The sequence below is a fragment of the Myripristis murdjan genome, chromosome 1 (assembly GCF_902150065.1).
Source record: "Myripristis murdjan chromosome 1, fMyrMur1.1, whole genome shotgun sequence".
Classification (NCBI taxonomy): domain Eukaryota; kingdom Metazoa; phylum Chordata; class Actinopteri; order Holocentriformes; family Holocentridae; genus Myripristis; species Myripristis murdjan.
Genome location: NC_043980.1, coordinates 2734621 through 2757642, shown reverse-complemented (window position 1 = coordinate 2757642; position 23022 = coordinate 2734621). Strand labels below are relative to the sequence as shown.

At 42.9% G+C, this 23022-nt stretch overlaps 1 protein-coding gene across 1 annotated transcript; it reads right to left on the bottom strand.

Moving 5' to 3' along the window:
• Nucleotides 1–3503: 3503 nt before the first annotated feature.
• LOC115377029 (NLR family CARD domain-containing protein 3-like) lies at nucleotides 3504–21199 on the bottom strand. The gene is made up of 9 exons (XM_030077113.1): nucleotides 21090–21199; nucleotides 19576–19654; nucleotides 16577–16805; nucleotides 5942–7742; nucleotides 5669–5842; nucleotides 5268–5441; nucleotides 4940–5113; nucleotides 4722–4768; nucleotides 3504–4042 (listed from the first exon to the last, which is right to left on the bottom strand). Exons 1-9 carry the CDS (start codon nucleotides 21137–21139, stop codon nucleotides 3504–3506), a joined length of 3267 nt encoding a protein of 1088 aa, XP_029932973.1. The 5' UTR covers nucleotides 21140–21199.
• Between the last annotated feature and the right edge of the window lie 1823 nt (nucleotides 21200–23022).

Sequence of the window (23022 nt, the reverse complement as noted above, 5' to 3'; positions counted from 1 at the left end):
TGTAAACTACATATTAAGTATATATGTCCATGTATGTCTCATACATATATGATAATTATATAGGCATATATGACAAATATAAAATAAAATATAGCAAAAATGTGCACTTTCAAATATGTTCCATGTATTTTTCCAGATATACACATATATGGCAAATATATTTCTATTGCATAAATGTTAATATATGATTTAGTCATATGCTGTTAATCATATTAAGGATCCAAATCATACTTGCCAACATTGGGTTGTGAAAAATAGGGAGATTTTTTTTTTTTCTTTGAATGTGCTTGCCACCCTTGTGACCACGTGGACATGTGGTAACTCGCCAGCCCTATGCTGTTTGTAGGTTGTGTATAGTGTTGCTCTTGGCCAGGTGGGGATTTGAACCCTGGTCTCCTGCATGGCAGGCAGAGACACTATCCACTGTGCCACTGGGGTTTGTGTGGCCTGAGCCAGAAATGAGACTCTATAAAGCACACAGCATGAATGACAGTGGCGCTTGGGAAAGAGTCGCCTAAAAGTAGTGGTCAAACAGATGTTTTTATCTCAATGACAGTAAGTCCAAGCGGAAAATATAAGATATCATGAGAAAGGTAAGGCTTTGGGCTTTCAAACTGTGTCAAATTATTTTCAAACTCCCAAAAATCCCTGAGATTCAGCGAGTTGAAAAGTGTTTGTTTCTCCCTCTCTCCCCAGCTTGTGGGTTCCAGATATAATGGGAGTCTATGAGGGAGAGAGCTGGCACTCCTGCCTCGTTAAGTGTCAGCGTTTAAAAAGTTGAAGCTACTTTGCTTTTGTATTTACATTTTTCAAAGCAAAACTAGTTTTCCTACTACTTTATCCTGAATTTATGCATGTGGAGTGAAAACTGTCTCTCTTTCTCTATCCATCTCGTCTGTCTGAATGCTGAACTCAGCGGAAGACAGAAACCCCGTCGGCAGTATCAACGCTACTTAGCGAGTGACTGAGTGACGTCACCGGCCGCAGGCAGGCCAGGGTCGCCAGATACTGCCCCCCACAATCTGACTTGTTTCCTTCACTGTAAAATCGGGAGATTATCAGGAGAAATTACTGACTGGGAGCATTGCGGGAGATAGGGTTAAAAATCGGGAGTCACCTGCATGAATCGGGAGAGTAGGCAAGTATGATCCAAATATACAATGCATGTATGTATACATAATTGCATCATATATGTGCAAAACAAATACATCTGCCACATATTCACACTTAAAGTTCTTAATATATGTGGAAAATAAATAATGTAATCCAGTATATGCACATATATGTTACCCTCTGTCAAAGACCAAATATTTACGCCTCATATTTGCACACATATCCTGAACTATGTCCAAATATGTGAACTTATATGTCCCATTATTTAATATATATGTTCATATATGGCCGTATATCAGATTTGCGTATGGGGATACATGAGCTTCAGAAAATGCTATAAAATGCATGTGAAAAGTTTAATGTGACTGATGTTAACGGGTTCCTTTACAGCTCCTTCCTTTTACCTTCAGTTGACACATTTAATTATAATTATTCCTCAATTATCCCTGAAACGCCACTTGAAATATAAAAAAAACACAACTTGCGCCTTCAATGGAAGATAACATGTTCAGTTCACTGTAAAACATTGGACTTCTCCCTGAAATGCTAAATCAAGAGATTATCAAAAAAGCCTTGATTGGCTCTTAAATTAAAACAAAGACTTAGATTCTCCTGAAATGTTCCATCATTTTGTCTTCAGTTCAAATTAAGAGGACTAGTCTGGAACCAAAGCGCTGATTAAGGAGTGTGGAGAGTTTTTAAGGCAAAACCTAAAGACGTTTTGAGGGGTTTGTGGTTCATAGTGCATTGAAACGTTGATCTGAGAAGTCTGCAGGCATTTTTCAAAACTTCTCCTCCATGATCAAAGTGATCTGATTGGATTAAATCTGAAAATTGGGTTTTGCCACAACAGATTGCCAGGTTTTGGATCTGGAAGATCTGGACCTGGATTTGGTAATCCAGTCCAACCTGTAATCAGGATTAAATGCTGCCTTTTGGTTTTTCAAAACTCACAGCAACATGAGAACAGAAGCATCAAAGCTGATCATCATCTGATTAATCACAATACATACAAAATAATAAGACAGAATATTAATGTGACATCAGTCCATAAGTCAAAAGAAAAGATTTACATCACTTTGATTAGTTAGAAAACTGTGAGAATATAATTTGCAGTCAGCAGAAGAAATGGCTCTAACAGTGACTCAGAATCCGTGTATCATTCGTTCTTTCTATTTTCAATTGCCAATCAAAAATGAAAAAATGAAAAAGTGACTGGTTATTTTGTTATTTGTTTTTTAATCTAACACCAAAATCCAAAATATGCCTGGTTTTTCATAGTTCAATTTTAGGCTCAGATCAAAAATACGAAATGGAAAAACGGGAATCAGGACTGAATTTGATTTTATTATTTAATTGGTCCGGTTTACGTGACCCAGAAGTTTGGTAATGAGCGTAGCTCACCGCCACCCTGATCACCGCCACCATGGATAGTTATTGTTGTTTTGAGGACCAAAGCGTGTGGCTCTAAAAGAAGAGGACATGACAACCGAAAAAATCAGCTGAGCTGAGCGGCACCGGACGCTCACCTGTCAGATCCGGCAGACCTGACCGGGTGGGCGCGGTACCGTCCGGTGCCGCGGCCGGCCCGCCTGATGCTGACCGGTGCCGCGGCCGGCCCGCCTGAGGCCGGAGTAGTAACAAGCCAGTAATTTCGCCTTGGGCGGCAACATAGGCAGAACCGCCACTGTGCAATTTCACAGAAAAGGGCCGGGTTTCCCAGATCGGTTAAGAAGGTCTCCGGAGCTACTACCCATCATTGTTAAGAAACTCAGCTGATTTTTTCGGTTGTCATGCCCTCTTCTTTTAGAGTCACACGCTTTGGTCCTCGAAACAACACGTAATAACTATCCATGGTGGTGGGACTGAATGCACCTGGCTGCTGTGATCTGCTGTGAGCTACCGCTCATTACCAAACGTCTGGGTAATGTTAACCGGACCAATTAAATAATAAAATCAAATTCAGTCCTGATTCCCGTTTTTCCATTTCGTATTTTTGATCTGAGCCTAAAATTGAACTATGAAAAACCAGGCATATTTTGGATTTTGGTGTTAGATTAAAAAACAAATAACAAAATAACCAGTCACTTTTTCATTTTTTCATTTTTGATTGGCAATTGAAAATAGAAAGAACGAATGATACACGGATTACTCAGCTGTATTTCTTTATAATTTAATTCTTCTCTTGAGCATGTGATTTACTGTGACTGACCCAGTTTCGCCTCTGGGGTAAATAACATATTGTTCCTCAGGTTTTTTCTGTTTGGAAATAGTTCAATAAATATATATAAATGACTTTTAAAAGTTCCTCTGGAGTGAACTGCCATGTCAGCAGCTGTCTTTGATCAGCAGTGTGAGAGTTTCTCCACACAGGAGGCGACTCTCACTCCTCAGATCTCACACAGAGACACTGAGGACTCAAATGAACTCCCTAACCAAACCCCAAAGCCCGGGTACAGAGGTTCAGTGAAGGTGCTGTTGAAGGTGTGGAGGTGGATCAGTGTTTCAGAGGAGACGCTGTAGAAGGACAGAGAGCCAGCAGGCCAGTCCAGATACACTGCCACTCTGTTAGAGGAGGAGGGGGCCGGGATGTCTGTGCCCCTGTTATTGTGTCTGGCTGTGAATCCTTGATCAGAGCCTATCAGACTCCAAGAGTTTTTATTAAATCCAAGCTCACAGTCATAACGGCCTCCTCTCCTGCTGATTCCCCTGTAAGTCAGTCCAATATCAACCCTTCCTTCCCATTGGACCTCCCAGTAGCAGCAACCAGTCAGACCATCTCTACACAGGATCTGTGGCCAGTGCTCAAACCTCTCTGGGTGATCAGGATATGGCTGCTTCTGTCCCACTGCTGTCACCTTCCTGTTGTCCTTAGACCAGACGAGGTCTCTGTTTGCTGTGTTTGTGTCCAGTTTGAGTTCACAGGAATCTGATGGAGAGAACAAGACACAACAGACCTGCTGTGGTTATTATCTGCTGATTTATTAACAGTTTGATTATTGATTTGTTAACACTTTGATGATGACACACTGTGTCAGCCGTCCTCTTCATTCACAGCAGGATCTGAATGAATGGACGTCACAAACTGCTGTGGAAATACACTTTACATCTGTAAGAGCAATTTATACACAAACTAAACTACATTTACACATATATTTCTTTATAGATGTGAATATTGCTCTATTAGTATGATTTTTTGAAGTTATATTCACATGGTTTAAACTACATACACAAAATGCTTCATGAATAATCTTAATTTTTAAACAAAAAAAAAAATGTTGCAGTGTGTCATTTTTTGTTTTTTGTTTTGTTTTGTTTTGTTTTGTTTTGTTTTATTTTGTTTTTTTGTTTTGTTTTTATTTTGGAATTACATGACACTTTTCTCATTTCCAGCACATTTAAATGTTTTGAGAGTTTGGAGCTTAACTTGGAGAAATGTGTAAAAACCAAATTGAGAAACTGTGATTATGTTTGCAGTGGAGCATCAGATCTGTTTGTGTTTGGTTCAGCAGGTAAAAGCAGCTGAGAACAAACAGCAGAAACTGCAGCTGCACCATCTAAACAGCTGAAGGTTTTGTGTTGATGAATCAAATTAAATCCACACTTACACTTCCTCAGGCCTGGTTTCAACCTCTGCTCTCCACCATGGTCCACCCTGGAGGAAGAAACAGAGTCAGAGCAGCAGATTCTCTTTGAGGATGGAAACATGGGCAGTAAATAACCTTCCCTATGAAGGATTTAGCAGACCACATCACTCATATCCACCATTCAACATGAAACAATATTCCTCAGGCCTCTGTAAAACATTGTGTGTGTCTCTCCATACCTGAGAGCCTCCAGTCTCCAGGTTGGATCCTCCAGTCCAGCAGAGAGCAGTTTCACTCCTGAGTCTCCTGGATGGTTGTAGTTCAGGTCCAGCTCTCTCAGATGGGAGGGGTTGGAGCTCAGAGCTGAGGCCAGAGAAGCACAGCCTTCCTGTGTGAGCAGACAGCCTGACAGCCTGCACACCAACACAAACACAATCAGTCCACCACATCATCTGCTTTGTGTTTTCACAAAAACCTACACAGCTTAGGAATGTGTTGAGTGACAGGAAGCTGCATGGAAATCAGGACTGAACTGGTCATGTGTTGAGCAGGTTGAGGAATCCTGACCTGAGAGCCTCCAGTCTGCAGTGTGGACTCTCCAGTCCAGCAGAGAGACGCTTCACTCCTGAATCCTGCAGATCGTTGTGACTCAGGTCCAGCTCTCTCAGACTAGAGGACTGGGAGCTGAGACCTGAGGCCAGAGCTGCACAGCTTCTCTCTGACAGATTACAGCCACTCAGCCTGAGGAAAGATATATGGACATAGAAATGTTGCTCTTTAGTATCTAATGTAATTCATATATGAGCTCTGACAGTCAGTATTTTGTGATTCTGTATGTAAAGTTGGTTGAGAGCAAGACTTAACACAATTTCAAGATTTCCATTCTAGTGGGAATGAAAAGTAAAATGTCTTATAAATCCTGATGTAAAACTCAAGAGGTCACCCTTTAAATATTTAACAACACTGACCTGAGAGCCTCCAGTCTGCAGTGTGGACTCTCCAGTCCAGCAGAGAGACGCTTCACTCCTGAATCCTGCAGCTGGTTGTGACTCAGGTCCAGCTCTCTCAGACTAGAGGACTTGGAGCTGAGAACTGAGGCCAGAGCTGCACAGCTTCTCTCTGACAGATTACAGCCACTCAGCCTGAGGAGAAATCAAAGATTAAGAAAACAGCTGTCAATTTTCTCTCTCTTGAGTAGAAAGCATCATGTATTTAATATGTCCAGTTTTCTATGAACATACACAGATTTCCTGGAGGCTTTGACTACTGGCAGCAGCCTCAGAAGAGCCTCCTCTGAAGCAGAGTATTTCTTCAGGTCAAACACCTCCAGATCTTCTTGAGATGACAGTAAGATGAAGACCAGAGCTGACCACTGAGCAAGTGACAGTTTGTCTTTGGAGAGACGTCCTGATCTCAAGTACTGTTGGATCTCCTTCACTAGAGAATGGTCATTTAGCTCATTCAGACAGTGGAACAGGTTGATGCTTCTCTCTGGAGAAGGATTCTCCCTGATCTTTTCCTTGATGAACTTAACTGTTTCCTGATTGGTCTGTGAGCCACTTCCTGTCTGTGTCATTAGGCCTCGTAGGAGAGTCTGATTGGTCGGCAGTGAAAGACCCAGGAGGAAGCGCAGGAACAAGTCCAGGTGTCCATTTGGACTCTGTAAGGCCTTGTCCACAGCACTCTGGAGGAGGACTTTTAGTTCAGATTTCTTGTTGAATCGTGCAGACCACCTGGAGGCTGATTGTTGGAACAGCAGACTGACTCCAGAGTTGATGAAAGTCAGAAAAACATAAAGAGCAGCCAGAAACTCTTGAAGGCTCAGATGGACGAAGCAGAAAACCTTATCCTGGTGCAGCCCACGCTCCTCTTTAAAGATCTGTGTGAACACTCCTGAGTACACTGAGGCTGCTCTGATATCAATGCCACACTCTGCCAGGTCTGCTTCATAGAAGATCAGGTTGCCTTTCTCCAGCTGTTCAAAAGCCAGGTTTCCCAGAGACAGGATCATCTCCCTGGTCTCTGGAGTCCAGAGTGGATCTGTCTCAGATCTCCCATGATACTTGACGTTCTGCACTTTGGACTGAACCAGCAGGAAGTGGATGTACATCTCAGTCAGGGTCTTGGGCAGGTCTCCTCCCTCACTGGTCTTCAACACGTCCTCCAGAACTGTAGCAGTGATCCAGCAGAAGACTGGGATGTGGCACATGATGTGGAGGCTTCGTGACGTCTTGATGTGGGAGATGATTCTGCTGGCCTGCTCCTCATCTCTGAATCTCTTCCTGAAGTATTCCTCCTTCTGTGGGTCAGTGAAGCCTCTCACCTCCGTCACCATGCCAACGCACTCAGGAGGGATCTGATTGGCCGCTGCGGGTCGTGTGGTTATCCAGAGGCGAGCAGAGGGAAGCAGCTTCCCCTTGATGAGGTTTGTCAGCAGAACGTCCACTGAGGTGGACTCTGTAACATCAGTCAGGATCTGGTTGTTGTTGAAGTCCAGAGGAAGTCGACACTCATCCAGACCGTCAAAGATCAACACAACCTGGAACTGCTCAAACCTGCTGATTCCTGCTTCTTTGGTCTCAGTGAAGAAGTGATGAACAAGTTCCACCAAGCTCAACTTTTTCCCTCTCAGCAGATTCAGCTCTCTGAATGTGAATGGAAATGTGAAGTGGACATGCTGGTTGGCTTTGTGTTCAGCCCAGTCCAGAGTGAACTTCTGTGTTAAGACTGTTTTCCCAATGCCAGCCACTCCCTTTGTCATCACTGTTCTGATTGGTCCATCTCTTTCAGGTGAAGGTTTAAAAATGTCCTCACATGTGATTGGTGTTTCTGGTCTCACTGGTTTCCTGGATGCTGTTTCAATCCATCTGATCTCATGTTCCTCATTGAGCTCTCCACTCCCTCCCTCTGTGATGTACAGCTCTGTGTAGATCTGATTCAGAAGTGTTGGGTTTCCTGCTTTAGCAATCCCCTCAAACACACACTCACACTTCTTCTTCAGCTTCGATCTGAGTTCACGTTGGCACGCTGCAGCTGCAGTTTCTGAATGAACAAACAACAAAAACATCAGTAAGTGAATGTCACATTAATGAGAGAAATGTGAATATTTGTGAATAAATGTATCTGATTTGTGGCTGCATGGCATCTATTTAGCTCATAGCTGCTGGTGGAAAAACCAGTCCTGAGTGTCTGCAGCCAAATGTGAAAGGCAACATTTTCCATGTCAACTTTGTGTTCAGTATTTTACACAAATATGAATAAATCAACACTTTAACCAGGTTCTCCATGAGGATTTTGCTCATTTTCCTTCCAATCTGGGATTGCTGAGCTCTTGTTTTAGAAATGTCTGTATTTAAAGCAGAGGTTACAAATGCAAACATTCAGTTTTTCCCATTGTAACCCGTTCAAAATAAACACTCAATAGGGGTGAATTCAGTTGTCTTTTCACATCTGCAGTACTTGGTTTACTCCACCAGGAGGTAGTGGTGTCGCTGCAAAAGAGCTGAACCACCAGTTTTTCAAGGTGAGACAAAGAAGAAAAAAGGAAAAAAAAAAACGACCGCAAGCTAATATGAGAAAAGCAAACCATGTCGAGCAGAAAAAAAGAAGACAAAGCACGCTGGACAGAAAGTATTTACAGATGAAACAAAACTTCACTTAATCTTAAGTTAGTTTTAAGATCCTTCTGAGTGAAATCCGTTCCAAACAGGGTTGAGAGGCAGTAACGGTTTTAAGCATGGGCGAAGTGGGCAGCTATGATAACCTAGCTATCATAGCTAACAAAATAATAACTTTTGTGCACTTAAACCTACTGAAAATTATGAAGTCCATCACTCTGTTTTTTTTTTTCAAAAACTGTAAAACTTCTTCACTTATCTCCTCCCACCATTTTTGCTCAAATGTCACCACAGAGCGTTTATTGATACAGAGCGTCTTCAGACTGTCCTACACAAACGATGTTCACAGATTGCACAGATCACAGTGCATCACAATATTTGACTGTAAACGGTACTGTAAACATATACTTAAAAATTCTCGGTAAATAATCTTCAATGTTCATGAAAAAAATGGACAAAATTCTGGAGTCATGGTAGATGATGTGTGGCAAATTATAGAATTGTATCTCAAAAACTCAATTTTTGACAGCATTTTGAATTTTGCTCTCATGTGAACAATTGGAATTAATGCAAGAATAGCACTTTTAAATATCAGTTTTTCACTTATGGAGCAAATCAGTTATTGTTAAAAACAAATGATCAACATCTCCATGCTGTCTAGATGCAATATGTGTATTTTCAGATTTTTGTCTTAATAACTGAATTTCTGACAGCTGTTTAAAATCTGCCTTTCCATGCATGGCTGGCTGCTGTCCTGCAGGTCAGTGATTGGCTCAGTCAGTTTGTGAAGCTGCATGTGAAGTTTTAGCTCCGTGAGATAGAGGCCAGGCCTCGGTATCGAAGATTGTGAGTTCAAGCCTCAGCTTGTGCAACATTCCCATGTGCCAAAACTCAGCAAACTTTGCACAAAGGTCCAGTCCCATGCCAGATAATCATTGTCAAATTTTTGTCTTGATGACTGATTTATTTATTTATTTATTTTTACAGTGGTTTGAAATCTGCCTCTCTATGTATAGGCAGCTGCTATCATGTGACTGGCTTAGTCAATTTGTGAAGCCTAACATGAATTGACACTTGCCAATTAGCTCAGTGAGAAAGTGTTGTCCTTCATGCCAGAAACTGTGAGTTCAAGCCTCAACTGATGCAAAATGCACATTAGAATGCCACCTTTCTTTTCATCTTCCTATTCTCTACTTGTTGCTCAGAATTGCCTAAACTTGCCTGGCCCTGACCATTGCTGCACAGCAGCTATAATGTTTATTATATTTTAGTCTGCTGTGTTCATTTTGTCCCTATTGTTCCTCCATAGTCTTGTCAGCTTGTTCGTCCTCACACCTGCCCTGCATTGTCTCATTAGCCCCACCCCTATGTTGCATGTCTTTGTTGTGTTTCAGCCAATCATCTGTCCCCTCCAGGCTTGTGTCCTGCCCCTTTCTTACCAGGTGTGTCAATCAGTTCAGTTTGTATTTAAGTTCATATTCTTCTGCTTTTTGCTTAGAATTGCCTAAAAATGCCCGGACCTGACCCATCGCTGCGCAGCAGCTATAATTTTAATAATAATAATAATAATAATAATAATAATAAATTTAATTTATAGTGCACTTTACATCAAATAAATGATCTCAAAGTGCAACAATTGCAATGAAAGAATAAAAGGTAAAAGCAATGTCACAGTAAAAACAACTAAAATAAGTGGAAGGAAATTACAAATTACAAAAGCCATACTAAAACAACACAATAGGCAATCTATGCAAATGCTTTTCTGAAAAGATATGTTTTTAAGCCTTTTTTAAAAGAGTCCACATTCTGCGGTGCCCTCAGATGGTCAGGGAGTGCGTTCCACAGACTGGGAGCAGCTGCACAAAAGGTACGATCGCCCATAGTTCTGAGCCTAGTCCTTGGAGGCTGGAGGAGATTGGCCTGCCCTGAGCGGAGGTGGTGTGTGGAGGATTGCGGGGTGAGGAGTTCTTTGAGGTTGGGGTTAGGGTTAGGGGTTAGGAAGATTGAACAGGAAGCCAGTGGAGGGATTTGAGGACGGGAGTGATGTAGTTGAACTTTCGCACCCTCGTCAGGATTCTGGCAGCACAGTTCTGGATGTGCTGCAGCAGCTGGATGTTCTTGCTGGGAAGCCTTATGAGGAGTGCGTTGCAGTAGTCCAGCCTGGAGGAGACAAAGGCATGGACAAGTTTTTCGGCGTCAGTGAGAGTATGTGTGGGGTGGAGTTTTGCAATATTCCTGAGGTGGAAGAAGGAGGTTTTGCACAGATGTTTGATGTGGCCTTCGAAGGTCAGGTGGGGGTCCATTCTGACACCGAGGTTGGCAATTGAGGATGAGAGATGGATGTCCTGGCCGGAGAAGGTGATGGTGGTGATAGTGGATGACCGGATCTGGTGTGGGGTGCCAATGAGAATGGCTTCTGTTTTTGAACTGTTCAGTTGGTGGAAATTCGCTGTCATCCATGCCTTTATCTCCTCCAGGCAGGTGGAGAGTGTGGATAGAGCTACAGAGGGGGCTGGATTTGTTCTGATGTAGAGCTGTGTGTCATCAGCGTAGCAATGGAACGATATTCCATGTCGGCTGATGACACGACCAAGGGGGAGCAAGTACAAGGTGAAGAGGGTGGGGCCAAGGACCAACCCTTGAGGGATACCACAGATGACTGAGTGGGCAAATGCTGCAGTGAGGTCTAGAAGGATGAGCAGGGATGGAGAGCCAGCATCAGCCGCCATCAGTAGGTCATTGGTGACCCTAACCAGTGCTGTGTCAGTACTGTGGCCCGAACGAAAACCAGACTGGAACTTCTCGTACAGGCAGTGTGACTTAAGGTGGCTGTGGAGCTGTGCTAGAACCACCTTTTACAGCACTTTAGAGAGAAAGGGGAGGTTGGAGATGGGGTGGTAGTTGGCAGGATCCTCAGGGTCAAGACTGGGCTTTTTGAGTAGTGGCTTAATACCACTACACTTTTTGGCTTATGCCGGGACCTGAGTGCTAATTTTGTACCACTAGCATGTAAGTGTGAACTGGTATGACAATAAAGTTCCTTGAATCCTTGAATCCTTGAATCCTTAATGACAGCAGTTTTCAAAGTTGAGGGGACAAGGCCAGACCGGAGGGAGTGGTTGATGATTTTGGTTATCATGAGACTTATTGCAGAGGAGTGACTTTTTATCAGGGCTGAGGGAAATGGGTCCAAGGCACAGGTGGAGGGCTTCATCATCCTCAAGATGTCCTCAATGTCAGGCTGAGTGATGTCCCTAAAGCAGCAGAGGGGCTGAGCGGCCCCGTGCTGGGGCTCAGCAGATAGGACTGGAGATGCAGAGGGGGCAGAGGGGCAGGAGAGAAGAGAGCGGATTTTTCCACCTTTTGATTTAAAGAAGGATAAAAAGCTGTTGCACCACTTCTGCATATTGTCAGAGTGTGGTGGGGTCTGAGGTTTGAGGAGATGGTTAATAGTTGAAAAAAGTTGCTTGGAGTTTCCTGGGCTATTGTTGATGATGTGGGAGTAGAACTGAGCCCGTGTGTCACTGAGGGACTTTCTCTAAGCCCTCTGATGTTCCCGGTAGGCTAGTTTATGAAAAGCAAGTCCAGAGTCTTTGAAACGCCGTTCAAGGACACAGGCCCATTCGCTTCAGTAGTCGCAGCTCACTAGTGTACCAGGGAGCTGAGCGTGTGAAGGTGAAAGTTCTTGTCTTGACTGGGGCATGGCGGTCTAGGAGGGTACTTAGTGATGAGTTGTAGAAATCCACTGCTTCGGTAACTGAGGAAGGGTTGGCAGTGGAGAGGTGGCAGAGGTCAGCAGTCAGGGCGATGTGACTGATTTTTTTGAGGTTCCTGAAACTGATTTTTCTGTTTGGCTTGTTGACGGGGGACAAGGTTGGAAGCTCCATTGAAATGGCCTTATGGTCGGACACACCCAGATCGTGCACTGTAAGATTGCTGATGAGGTTGGCGTTGGTGATCAGCAAATCAAGAGTGTGGCCTATGGAGTGTGTTGGGACGTTAATGTGTTGAGTGAGGTTGAGACCATCAAGAAGATTGATGAGTTCAGCAGCAGAATAGGAAGAGTGGATATCAATATGGATATTAAAATCGCCCAGTATGATAATATTCCCTGTGGTTACGCAGAGAGTGGTGAGGAGGTCATGCATCTCGGTAATAAAGGCTGGGTTCGGTTTGGGGGGGCGGTAAACCAGGAGAACTGTTGTGGAAACTGGGGGTTTACATTTGAATGCAAGACATTCAAAAGAGGAATGAACAGGTAGAGACAGGGGGGACAGCACAAAGTCTATCCAGTGCACAATGGCAAGGCCACCACCATGGCCAGTGGTGCGGGCCTTACTAAGATAGGTGTAGCCAGGGGGACAGGCTTCATTTAGACTGGAGTAGACATCTGGCTGCTGCCAGGTCTCAACTAAACACATAAAGTGTATACCAGCATTAATTTATGTGGTCATGAATAAATGATGCCTTGTGTAACCCGGGTAACCATGGTTACCGATCTCAATATAAGCTCCGGGTTACGAGGTCACTTCCTCTTCCACCTCTTCCTCCGCATGTTATGCGAGTGTTTGGTTGTGTGGTTGCTGTTACTAAACTTATAGTCTACTCCCGCTATAAAGCTGTGGGTTCTACATTCAACGGTGAGTAGAAAGTCGTTACATGGTTAGGTGTCACCCGTTGTCATTTTTTTCTAAGAATTGTGTTAAAATGGTTAATATTGCGACCGAGTTACACGGTCGGCGGGTTCATTGCTAACGCTAAATGTATGTAAATTGCCAGTTGGGTTAGCTGGTTAGCTTAACTTTCGAGATTCGCACACTAGCAATGTGTGTATATATATATATATATATATGTAATTTTGTGATATTTATGCCGGCTATAAATTGTTGAGTTTATGATGCTGATAAATTGTTGAATTTATGATGCTATTGAATGTTGTACAGCTAAAAAAAGAAAAGAGAAGTTTAAGTTGAATGTTAATACTGTTGTTTGACCTGACCTTTTAGGTCAGGTTTTTTTGTGGGATTTTGTTTTTTCTCTCCCCGAGGATTTTCCAGTGATCTGCACTATAGATGGCGAGCTACCTCGAACTTAAGGGATCTTCATTTTCGTCCGTGAGCTACCCCGAACCTAAGGGGTCTTCATTTTCGTCGATGAGCCTCCTCGAGCCTTCATCTTCATCTTCGTTTTCGTCTTCGTCTCCCTTCACCCCCAACATGTGGTAGGAAGAGAAACAAACTGAACTCTTCTTTTCATTCTCAGGAACATTAAACTGGACTGTGAAAAAGGACACTAAGACATTTAAAGAAGGGCCCATATTTTTGTTATTTATTTATTTTTTTCTCATTTATTGTGAAACTATTGTGTATGTGCCATACTGTTGATGACTAAAACCATTTATAAAAGATATATTTGTTGAAATCCGAACCTGCCTGCGGTGTTGTTCTTTGGCACTCACACTTTAAGGCTCCTTCCTGAATCCTGGGTTTTCTGATTTTCAGCCAGTTATTCAGCAACTTAAATTCATCCTTGTGCACTGGTTACACTTGTTATTTAAGGATTGTGCATTAAAAAGTTCAAATTTAACAGAGTGTCCTGGTTTGGTGGAGGTGGAGTGTCTCTGTAGAGGCCGGTAGGGCTGTAGTCAACCAGAGAAAATCTTGGTCGACTAAAGTCCTGAAATTTCGACCAAAAGTCGACTAATCTGGGGGCAGCAGGAATACAAAATAAATAAATAAATAAATATATAATACTATTTTTAGATTAATTAACTGGACAGTAGCCTACCTGGTAGCCTTGTCCGCCTAAATGAATTATAAATAAACATAAACAACAAGTATTTGCAGTATTTTAAATCGTTTTTGACCTAATTATTTTGCACTGAATGACCATACTTGCCAACTCTCCCGATTCACGCGGGAGACTCCCGATTTTTAACCCTATCTCCCGCAATGCTCCCGGTCAGTCATTTCTCCCGCTAATCTCCTGATTTTACAGTGAAGGAAACAAGTCAGATTGTGGGGGGTATTTGTCGCAGTATCTGGCCATAGCTTAGCTGCCAACACTCCTGTTTTTCCCTGGTTTCTCTCGTATTTTAGACTCATCTCCTGCCGCCCTCCCGTTTTGTCTTTTCTCCCGGGAATCTCCCGTAATTTACAAGCCCCAATTTTGTTTGTTAATAATAATGAGAAACGCACAGTAACAAAGGTTTTATTTTGAAAGCTGAGACCGGAAGCCGCCACAGCTCCGTTTGTTTAACAGAAGCTGAAACACACGGCGAAATGTTTTTAACTGTAAATAAAAGTGCACATTTTCCAGCCTGTGTCAGACAATGCCGAGTTTACTGGCTAATTATTAAAAACCTGGAAGTGTTGTAAATCTTAACCGGCTCGGCAGGCACTAATATCCCCGCACATCTTTTGCTGCTCTCCACCACAAAAATCTCCCGGATTTTACTACTCAAATGTTGGCAGGTATGTGACACGCTTGAGTCAGTCGGCTCTGACACGCTGCATCACGTGCACCTACTCAATATCATAGCCTATGATTTCCGTTTATGTCAAGCTGCCGTCGTCGCGGGTGTGTGCGCCTACAGTTATAAAACGATTAGACTAAAACTTTGAAATATGCCAAAACTGACAGAGCAGCCTAACGCAGACATGTTAGTTTACCGTTTTAGGTGATATGCCATGTTGGTTGTTGAGCTGTGATACGCAAACTGTTGTTTGCAAAGTTTGCATTCAACTTTTTTTCCATATATTTTGGTAAAATGCTGCCACACTGACGACGTCTATGACATGGTAGAGGACTAAATGTTAATTAAACGTTCTTAGTTAAGCAAAAAGTCGGAAAACCAGACCTAATTTTTTCTTCAATTCAGAACATACCGGCCTACCTATCTGTCTCCGCCAGTGGGTTGGGCTAATCCAAAACTGTGAAAACAAGGGGGGTGTTCTGAAGACAGACTGTTACCCGTGAAACAGGGTGTTCTGAAAACACCCCCATTAGCACTTAGTGCTTTACTCCTGATAAAATTAATACGGCAAATAATCGTCCAATCAGGTTTTGGTCGACCAAGAACGTATCGACCAATAAATCGACCAGTCGACTAACAGACTACAGCCCTAGAGGCCGGAGTAGGCTGTGATCCGCTCCACGTTTTTTGTCCTGCTTGAAGAGAAATAGCGTCCTGATGGCAGTGCTCTGATGACGTGTCAGTTGTGCGACGGGCGTCCAGATGGAGGGGATACACTGCTCAGTGGGCATAGCGGGAGCGCCGCAAGAGTCAGAGTTCTTTTACAATGGGGATATTAAGTCCAGGAGTGACTGCAGGATTGAGTTTGTGGAGCTGTACAGCGGAGTAACGGAATGTCATGCCGACTCAGGACAGATGCTGGTTAACTACCTAGCCATGGCAGCTAATGGCCGGCTACGGTTAGCACCGTTCAAACAGCCTGCTGACAGCCCAGATCATTAAACAGAGAAAACTTCTCAGGATGAAGTCCAGGTCGAACTTGTGGGACGGAGATGAAGGGGAGGAAAGCCGTCAGTAATCATCCTGTGGAGGGATCCAGTTGGGTGAATTTGACAGCTGGACCCAGTTGCCAGTGGCAGGTACTTTGGCCAGGTAACACACTGGTTAAAAGTGGGTTATCGTACCGCAAATAAAACAGTTCGTGCAGTAAAACGAACGCGCATAAAATAACGCTGGAGACTTTCAATTGAAACAAAGCGAGCTTAAAATAGCGCAAGAGACTTTAAAATGACAAGCCGTAGTAGTGCGGAGTGGGAGAGCGGCGAACAGTCAGCGCCAGCGTCCCTCCCTCCCCAGTCCGGTCGTGCAAATCACGACCAGATTCTCAACCTAAGTTGGTTGATGAGTTGAGTAAAAGACACTGAGTTTGTCCAATTTTAGAGGACAATATAAAGGGAAAAAAATTGACTGAACTGACAAATAACAAAATTTACCTCAAACTGTTCAAAATTTAAGGGGATTCTGTGGTTTATTTTCAAACTGGTTTCCAAGTGCACTAAAAGATAAGAACTGTTTTTTTACGTTCTGTGTTAATGTAAAATAAAGGCCGGCTACATATATTCTGAGTAACAAAATTAGAGTTTTGGTATTTTCATTTCCTCTACTCCTCTTTGAAAAGTACCTATAGATTAAGCATTTGTGCATAATATTCCATAGTGTGCTAACTAGTGCTTACACCATCATTCTTCCTCTCCATCCTGTTAAAGGAGTTAAAAGCCTCTTACTGCTCCTCAGACGCTCAGCCAGCTCCTCCTGCTTCATTCTCCTCAGGAGGTGCACTGTGATCTGCAGAAAAGCCTCCCTGCTGCTCCTCCTCTGCTCTTCCTCTTCACCGTCCAACACCTCCTCATCCTCCCTCTGCCTCTCTGAGCATTCTGGGTAATCTGGACTCAGAGACCTCTGGAGGTTTTTCAGCTCCTTCTTCACAAAGGTGTTGATGTTCTCCTCCAGCAGCTGCAACAGAAAAATCAAAGAATTCAAGTTACTTCTTCAAATTTGGACACAAAACACAAAATCAGATCCAGGTTGAAGAGTCTGAAAGTCCAGCATGGAGATTATTTGTAGAAGTAATTCTGAGCCCAAAATATCCACACTGTAGAGGGTAGCAAAAGTAAGAAAGCTCGTAATGAGCAACATAAATCTACATGGACCTCACAGTACTAATGTTTAAAAGAAAAGACTGTACTTTTTAAATCTGCATGGACATTACATCAGTAAGCCTGGAAAGGCTGGACTATCCTTTTTAAAGGTGTACAGACAGGGCCGTAGCGAGGTTTAGAAGGCTAGACTATGCTCTTTTAATGTGCCTAAGCAGGGCCGTAGCAAGGTTTTAAAAGGCCTGACTATACTTTTCTATGAATAGACATCCACCTGCACTGATCACAAAATGTCATGGATTGAGGTTTATGGGTTATTCTTGACTTCAGTTCAAAGCCTGACCTACTCTGAGTGTGTCCAATTAGCCCTCTTCTTATCTGGAAAAGTGACCGCAAAGCATCGGCTGGCGTCCAAGATCTACAAGCCTAAGGTAAATATGGCCCAATTAGTAGCTTTTTATCTCACCGGCTGGCCGAACGCTGACACCCTGGGAATCATACAGGATCCCTTTGTATGAGCAAAATTGCTGACAAAGGAAATTAGTAAGGGTGGGCACCCAGGGGTTAGGGCACATATAAACCTGTGTAAAAACTAAGAACGCCAGTCGTCGTCGTCGTCGTCGTCATTGTCATCGTCGTCGTCGTCGTCGTCGTCTTCCTCTGTGATCGACTCATTGTTTGTTTCCATTTGAGATCTCGAATGAAAATAAACCTGCCTGCTTAAGACTCTGCCTGGTTCTCAGTCTTAATTTTTGAAGCCTCCAAGATTTATTTTATTGGTGTTTGTGGTACCAAGCAGTGTTACTTTCGTCAACGATTATGATGACGAAATATATTCGTCAACGACCCTTTTTTTCATGACGAAGACGGGACGATGACGAGCTAAAAATAGCTCTTTGATGACGGAAACGAAACGTGGGTGTATTTTCGTCATGACGAGACGAGACGGGACGAAAATGTCAGTAGGTGGTGTAGTGGACTTTCAGAATGCATTATTTCCTCTTATTGTGCGTGCAATCTGTCTGCCAAAGGCTCAAAATATGAGCAATGCATCCTGTGGCTTGTTTGGTTGAGAATGTGCGCATCAGCGCCACAGCCTCATTTACACTGTGGTGTGCGCCGGAGACGCGCAGCGAACACAGCTGATATACAAGCCCAGACGGATCGTGGTCATGTTCGCCACGCGTATCCGTCCAATGACACAGTATAAATGAGGCTACCAGGCAGCCTGCGCGCGCACACACACACACACACACACACACACGGTAACACACGGGTGATGGACTTGCACTTACAAGTCAGCAAAGTTAGCTAACTTTAAACAAACAGGTAAATATAGACTGGGGTTGTATATTTTGATGTCTGTTAAGTTTTACATCATAATAGTCAAATGCAGCTTCTTTATTACAGCGGCACAGTACAGTCAAGGTCTGGTTCTCAGAAATAAAGCCACGATCGAAAAGAAAGAATGTTTTGTTTCTTGACTGTCTTTGTATAATGACAATTGATTCCACTGTTAGCAGTTTTACATGTGTGTAATGTACAATCCTGAGTATATCATTAAGTACTGCATGGCTGCATTTCATCTCCATTGGTGGGAGAGTCTATATATATGTATGTATATATACTGTATATATATATATACACACACACACACACACACACACACACACATATGACTAAAACTAATGACTAAAACTCGACTAAAATCTTTTTAATTTTTGTCGACTAAGACTAGACTAAAACTATTAAGGACAGCAATGACTAAAATGTGACTAAAGCCCGACACACACCGGCGGCGTCCGACGCGCGTCAAACAGCCGCCCCCATTATTTTTATGTGTGTCGGCACACCGGCGGCGGCTAGACGCGCGTTAACGCGCCGCGCCGCTACCTTTTACGCCACTGTCCTATTTCCAGCGTCGACGCGCCTGAAAAAGCGTATTTTTTCCCTTACGGATGTCCATCCCAGCTTCTGTAGCTGTTCTTCTTCTCTACTTCTGTGGCTCTTTCCTGTATTTTAATAAAACTGTCAGTCAAACAGATCTAGTTTACATTACAAATAAGCGCTCTGCTGGTTTGAAGGATATATTGCGGTAAACATGTCCGTTATGCACCATTTTTTTTTGCACTACTTGATCAATAAGCTACTGCCCATCACTGGATATTACGTTATGGTAGCCTGTCAGACAGTGCTGGTTGATCTGGTTGATTTGTCTTTTTTCCGTGGTATGTAGTTTTTTCCCAGTTAACGCCGATTGACGTTCTACAGCACGACGCTTCCAGTTTGTGTTGGGTGCGTCAGGTGACGCTGCCGGTGTGTGTTCGGCTTAAGACTAATAAGCATTTTCGTCAAGAAGACTAAGACTAAGACTAAAATTAAAATGGCTGTCAAAATTAACACTGGTACCAAGTCTAAGAAGTTCTCTGCAGTCAATCTGGCCTGATTTGGACCGAAAGTTTCCACATCAGATTATGATCTGAGCTGCTGCTCAGTTTGGACCTTGTTGTTCATTATACAACACTTAGTGCCAGTGGAGCAATCTGATTGGACAAGAGGCGTTCCATGAGAGCTGACGTTCAGTAGAACAGCACTCGCTCTGGTGTCATATCGCTGCATTTACACACCAGAAATATGGAGGCCAGGTGTGTTTGATGTTCCTGGGCAGACTGACCACTGAGAACCTCTGAGCTCTGCTGCTGGACTCTGAGGAGGACACACACACACACACACACACACACACACACACACACACAAAATGAACTCCATGTTAGAAGCTGCTCTGATTATTGGATGTGATGTTTTGAAAGAGGAAACTCAGTCAACAGAGTCTGAGGGGCCGAACCCATTCTGGATCTTTAAATAATTACCCATCATCAGCAGAGGGTGGTGAGTCTTTGAAGTGAATACCTCGACCCATAGACCGGTCGCTCTTGAAGGACACACAGCTGGGTCCAGGGGAATCTGGTCTCTCCTGCTGGATCCTGATAGAAACATCATGAACACAGCAGTGGTGTAAAAACTCATCAAATTCATACTTAAGGAAAAGTAAAGATACATCATTCAACAACAACTCAGGTAAAAGTGAAAGTCACCCACTACAGTACTACTTAGTTAAAAATCCTAAAGTATGTGGTCAGTAGTAGTACTAGGTAGTAATTTATTTTTCCAAGTGTCTTGCAGCAAAAGGTGGCCAGCCTGCATGGGCTGCCAGGACACTACAGAACATAACAGACAGCAGCAACAACATCATGAGAGCCAAAGAACAAATATGATCCACCTTCATTGGTGTTAAACAATGTCCAAAGCAAATGTGAATAGCAGCTCCTCAGACATCACTGCTCTAAAACAGAGCTTTGCCACTTCTTAGCCACAGACTGTGCATTTCACTCTCAACACTTTTAAACAGAAAGCGTCTCCATACACTGTTGATAAGCATTTAACACAAACTGAGCCACATGGAACCCTTTGTACCGCAATTTGCATTCATCAGTCAAGGAAAACAAATCATTTTTAAGAAAAGCCTCTATCTATAGATTATGATATAATGGACAATAAAACAAACAGTGCATCTCATTTTCCACCTGTCCCAGGTAACACAGGTGACACTTTCTATCCTCCTCTGGAAGTGAATGGAAGAGATCCCACATCTCAGCTGGGCACAGACACACCTCTGAGCTCTGCTCAGGTTAAGGCTCACCTCGTGCTCTGACTGTCTCATGTTCAGAAGAATTAAATATTCCAAAGTTCAAGTAAAATCGTGCCTAATGAAAAAAACATAAAATAAGAAAATTCAAAATAATAAAAAATCCTTTTTGGTCAGTTTTATTAAGAATAAAAACTTGGTCACTTGCTTGTGGCAAATATTAAACTTTCATAATTCAATTTTTTTTTTTTTTTTTTTGCAAAATTAACATCTCTGTGACTTTTACTTGAAATAATGCCTGTTGAATTTCACAATCTTAAGCAAAATGGACAAGATGGAAATTTACACAATGGATATCACAACTTCCTTCTGTCACCATATTCCTATGTGGTCTCCTCTCTGTCACACACTTTGGTTCAATAAGTCGGCTGCACGTAACTCTGTGAAGCTGATAACAGCAAACCATCTGTTTTATCAGCAGTTTGACATAATTACCCATCATCAGCAGAGGGCTGTGAGTCTTTGAAGTGAATACCTCGACCCATAGACCGGTCGCTCTTGAAGGACACACAGCTGGGTCCAGGGGAGTCTGGTCTCTCCTGCTGGATCCTGATAGAAACATCATGAACACAGTGAAGGGATCTGTGTCTCTATGAACAACACTGTTTTACTTTCTTAGGAACACTAACATACTCAGATAATAATCATGTACTTATTCTCAGAACCAACATTATGTGTAAGAGATAATCTAATGTGAGCACACACAGAGCTTTTCCTGTGAATAATGCTGCTGTGCTGATTTGCCTGCTGAGCTCTGAGATGGAGAACAGTCATGGACAGTCAGAGATCCTCATCTCACCTCTTAGCTTTGGTCTGGCTGTCATGTTCCCCAGGCAGAGTGCTTTCAGAGGCAGGGAGCCCCTTCCTTCTTCTCCAAAATCGCTCCATAGCCGAGCCGACACCTTGACACAAACAAATGAAATATGCAGGAGGATATGCAGGACTTTGAATCCTCTGGGACTCTACACACATGGACCGGGGAAATTAACAGTTTAAGTGAAAGGTAATGAATTATAATTCATTTGTTTTTAGTCAAGCATATCCATGTTTCCAGCTTCAATATGTTTGACTGAAGAGTATTTCTTATGTTGTTCCTCCTCCAAACTTTATTTATATAGCACCTTTCATACATAAAACAAATGCAACGCAAAGTGCTTTACATTAGAATACATACAACCCTAATCCCCCACCCCCTCATACGCACTCACCCACGCACACACACACAAATACAACATATTTCACACATGCATACACCCCAGGCACACACCCCATCACACTCCAGCCCACCCCAACCCAACCCAAAGATAAAATAAAATAAAATGAAACATGGGTGAGCGCTGAGGGACCAGATGAGGAAACACCATTCATTCTTTGGGAGCCATCCACACCGAGAGGTCAGGGCCCCCAACCATCCAGGCCAGGACAGCCCCCAGGACGGCACCCCCTGCAGGCAGGCCAGACACAGCTCCCGGTGTGGAGGGCCCCATGAGGAAAACACTGGAGATAAAAATCAAACTGACAATCACTTTGGTCGCCACTGAAAAAAATTCAGGAAAACATTTTTAGACAATTTTAATGTTGCTGACAAAGTCAGATGTTAGCAATGAAAACATAATGGTACAAGCAATTCCAGTAAAAATGTATTTCTACAAAACATCAAAAGCGCATTTTGAGGGACGTCACCGCCATCTTGTAATCCCAGTCTGCTCTCCAGTCCTCCAGTTATAAAACACAATGTAGGAGCCTGTTCTTCAAACATTTGTACTGATCCCTGGTCGGGTCTTTACCTGCTCAATCACATCCACATCAAATCCAAGAGACTTTCCAGCTTCATGTGGAGAGGAAACCCAGAGAGAGAAGACGCTGCTTGTTCTCCTGCGTCAGTCCTGAGAGTGTGAGTACTTTAGATCTGAAGGTGCAATAATGTGATCATAACTTCAGTATCAAAGTCCACAAGTGTAATTTGATCATGATATAAAACTTTAGATCATAAATATTAGGCACAGTAAACAGCCTTTGAAAATGAGACTCCACTCCAAGTCAAAGTCCTTGTTTGATCAAACTTACTTGGCAATAAAGATCTTTCTGATTCTGATTCTGATATCATGAAGGAAAGTCTCAGTCAGTGAGGACAGCAACTTCCAAAGACAGACTGTAGCATTGTTTCTCTTAAAAAGGCTCCTTATTGCTAAAAAAAAAAAAAAAAAAGACTCAGATTTCAGGAATCAAAAATATACCGCCTATTGCATAACACAAACACAATAAACACTATATATATATATATATATATATATATATATATATATACACACACACACATATACTGCAGGGACGTCAGGGCATATAGGACACTCCAGTGGACATATAT

What these genes read in the sequence shown, in the direction of transcription:
- LOC115377029 (XM_030077113.1), bottom strand. Translation starts at nt 21,139, where the DNA reads ATGGGTCGAGGTATTCACTTCAAAGACTCACAGCCCTCTGCTGATGAT. An exon ending in AAAGCCTCCAGGAAATCTGT is followed by an intron (nt 5,843 to 5,941) that starts GTATGTTCATAG and finishes ATTTCTCCTCAG; the next exon opens with GCTGAGTGGCTGTAATCTGT. An exon ending in TGGAGACTGGAGGCTCTCAG is followed by an intron (nt 4,769 to 4,939) that starts GTATGGAGAGAC and finishes TTCTTCCTCCAG; the next exon opens with GGTGGACCATGGTGGAGAGC.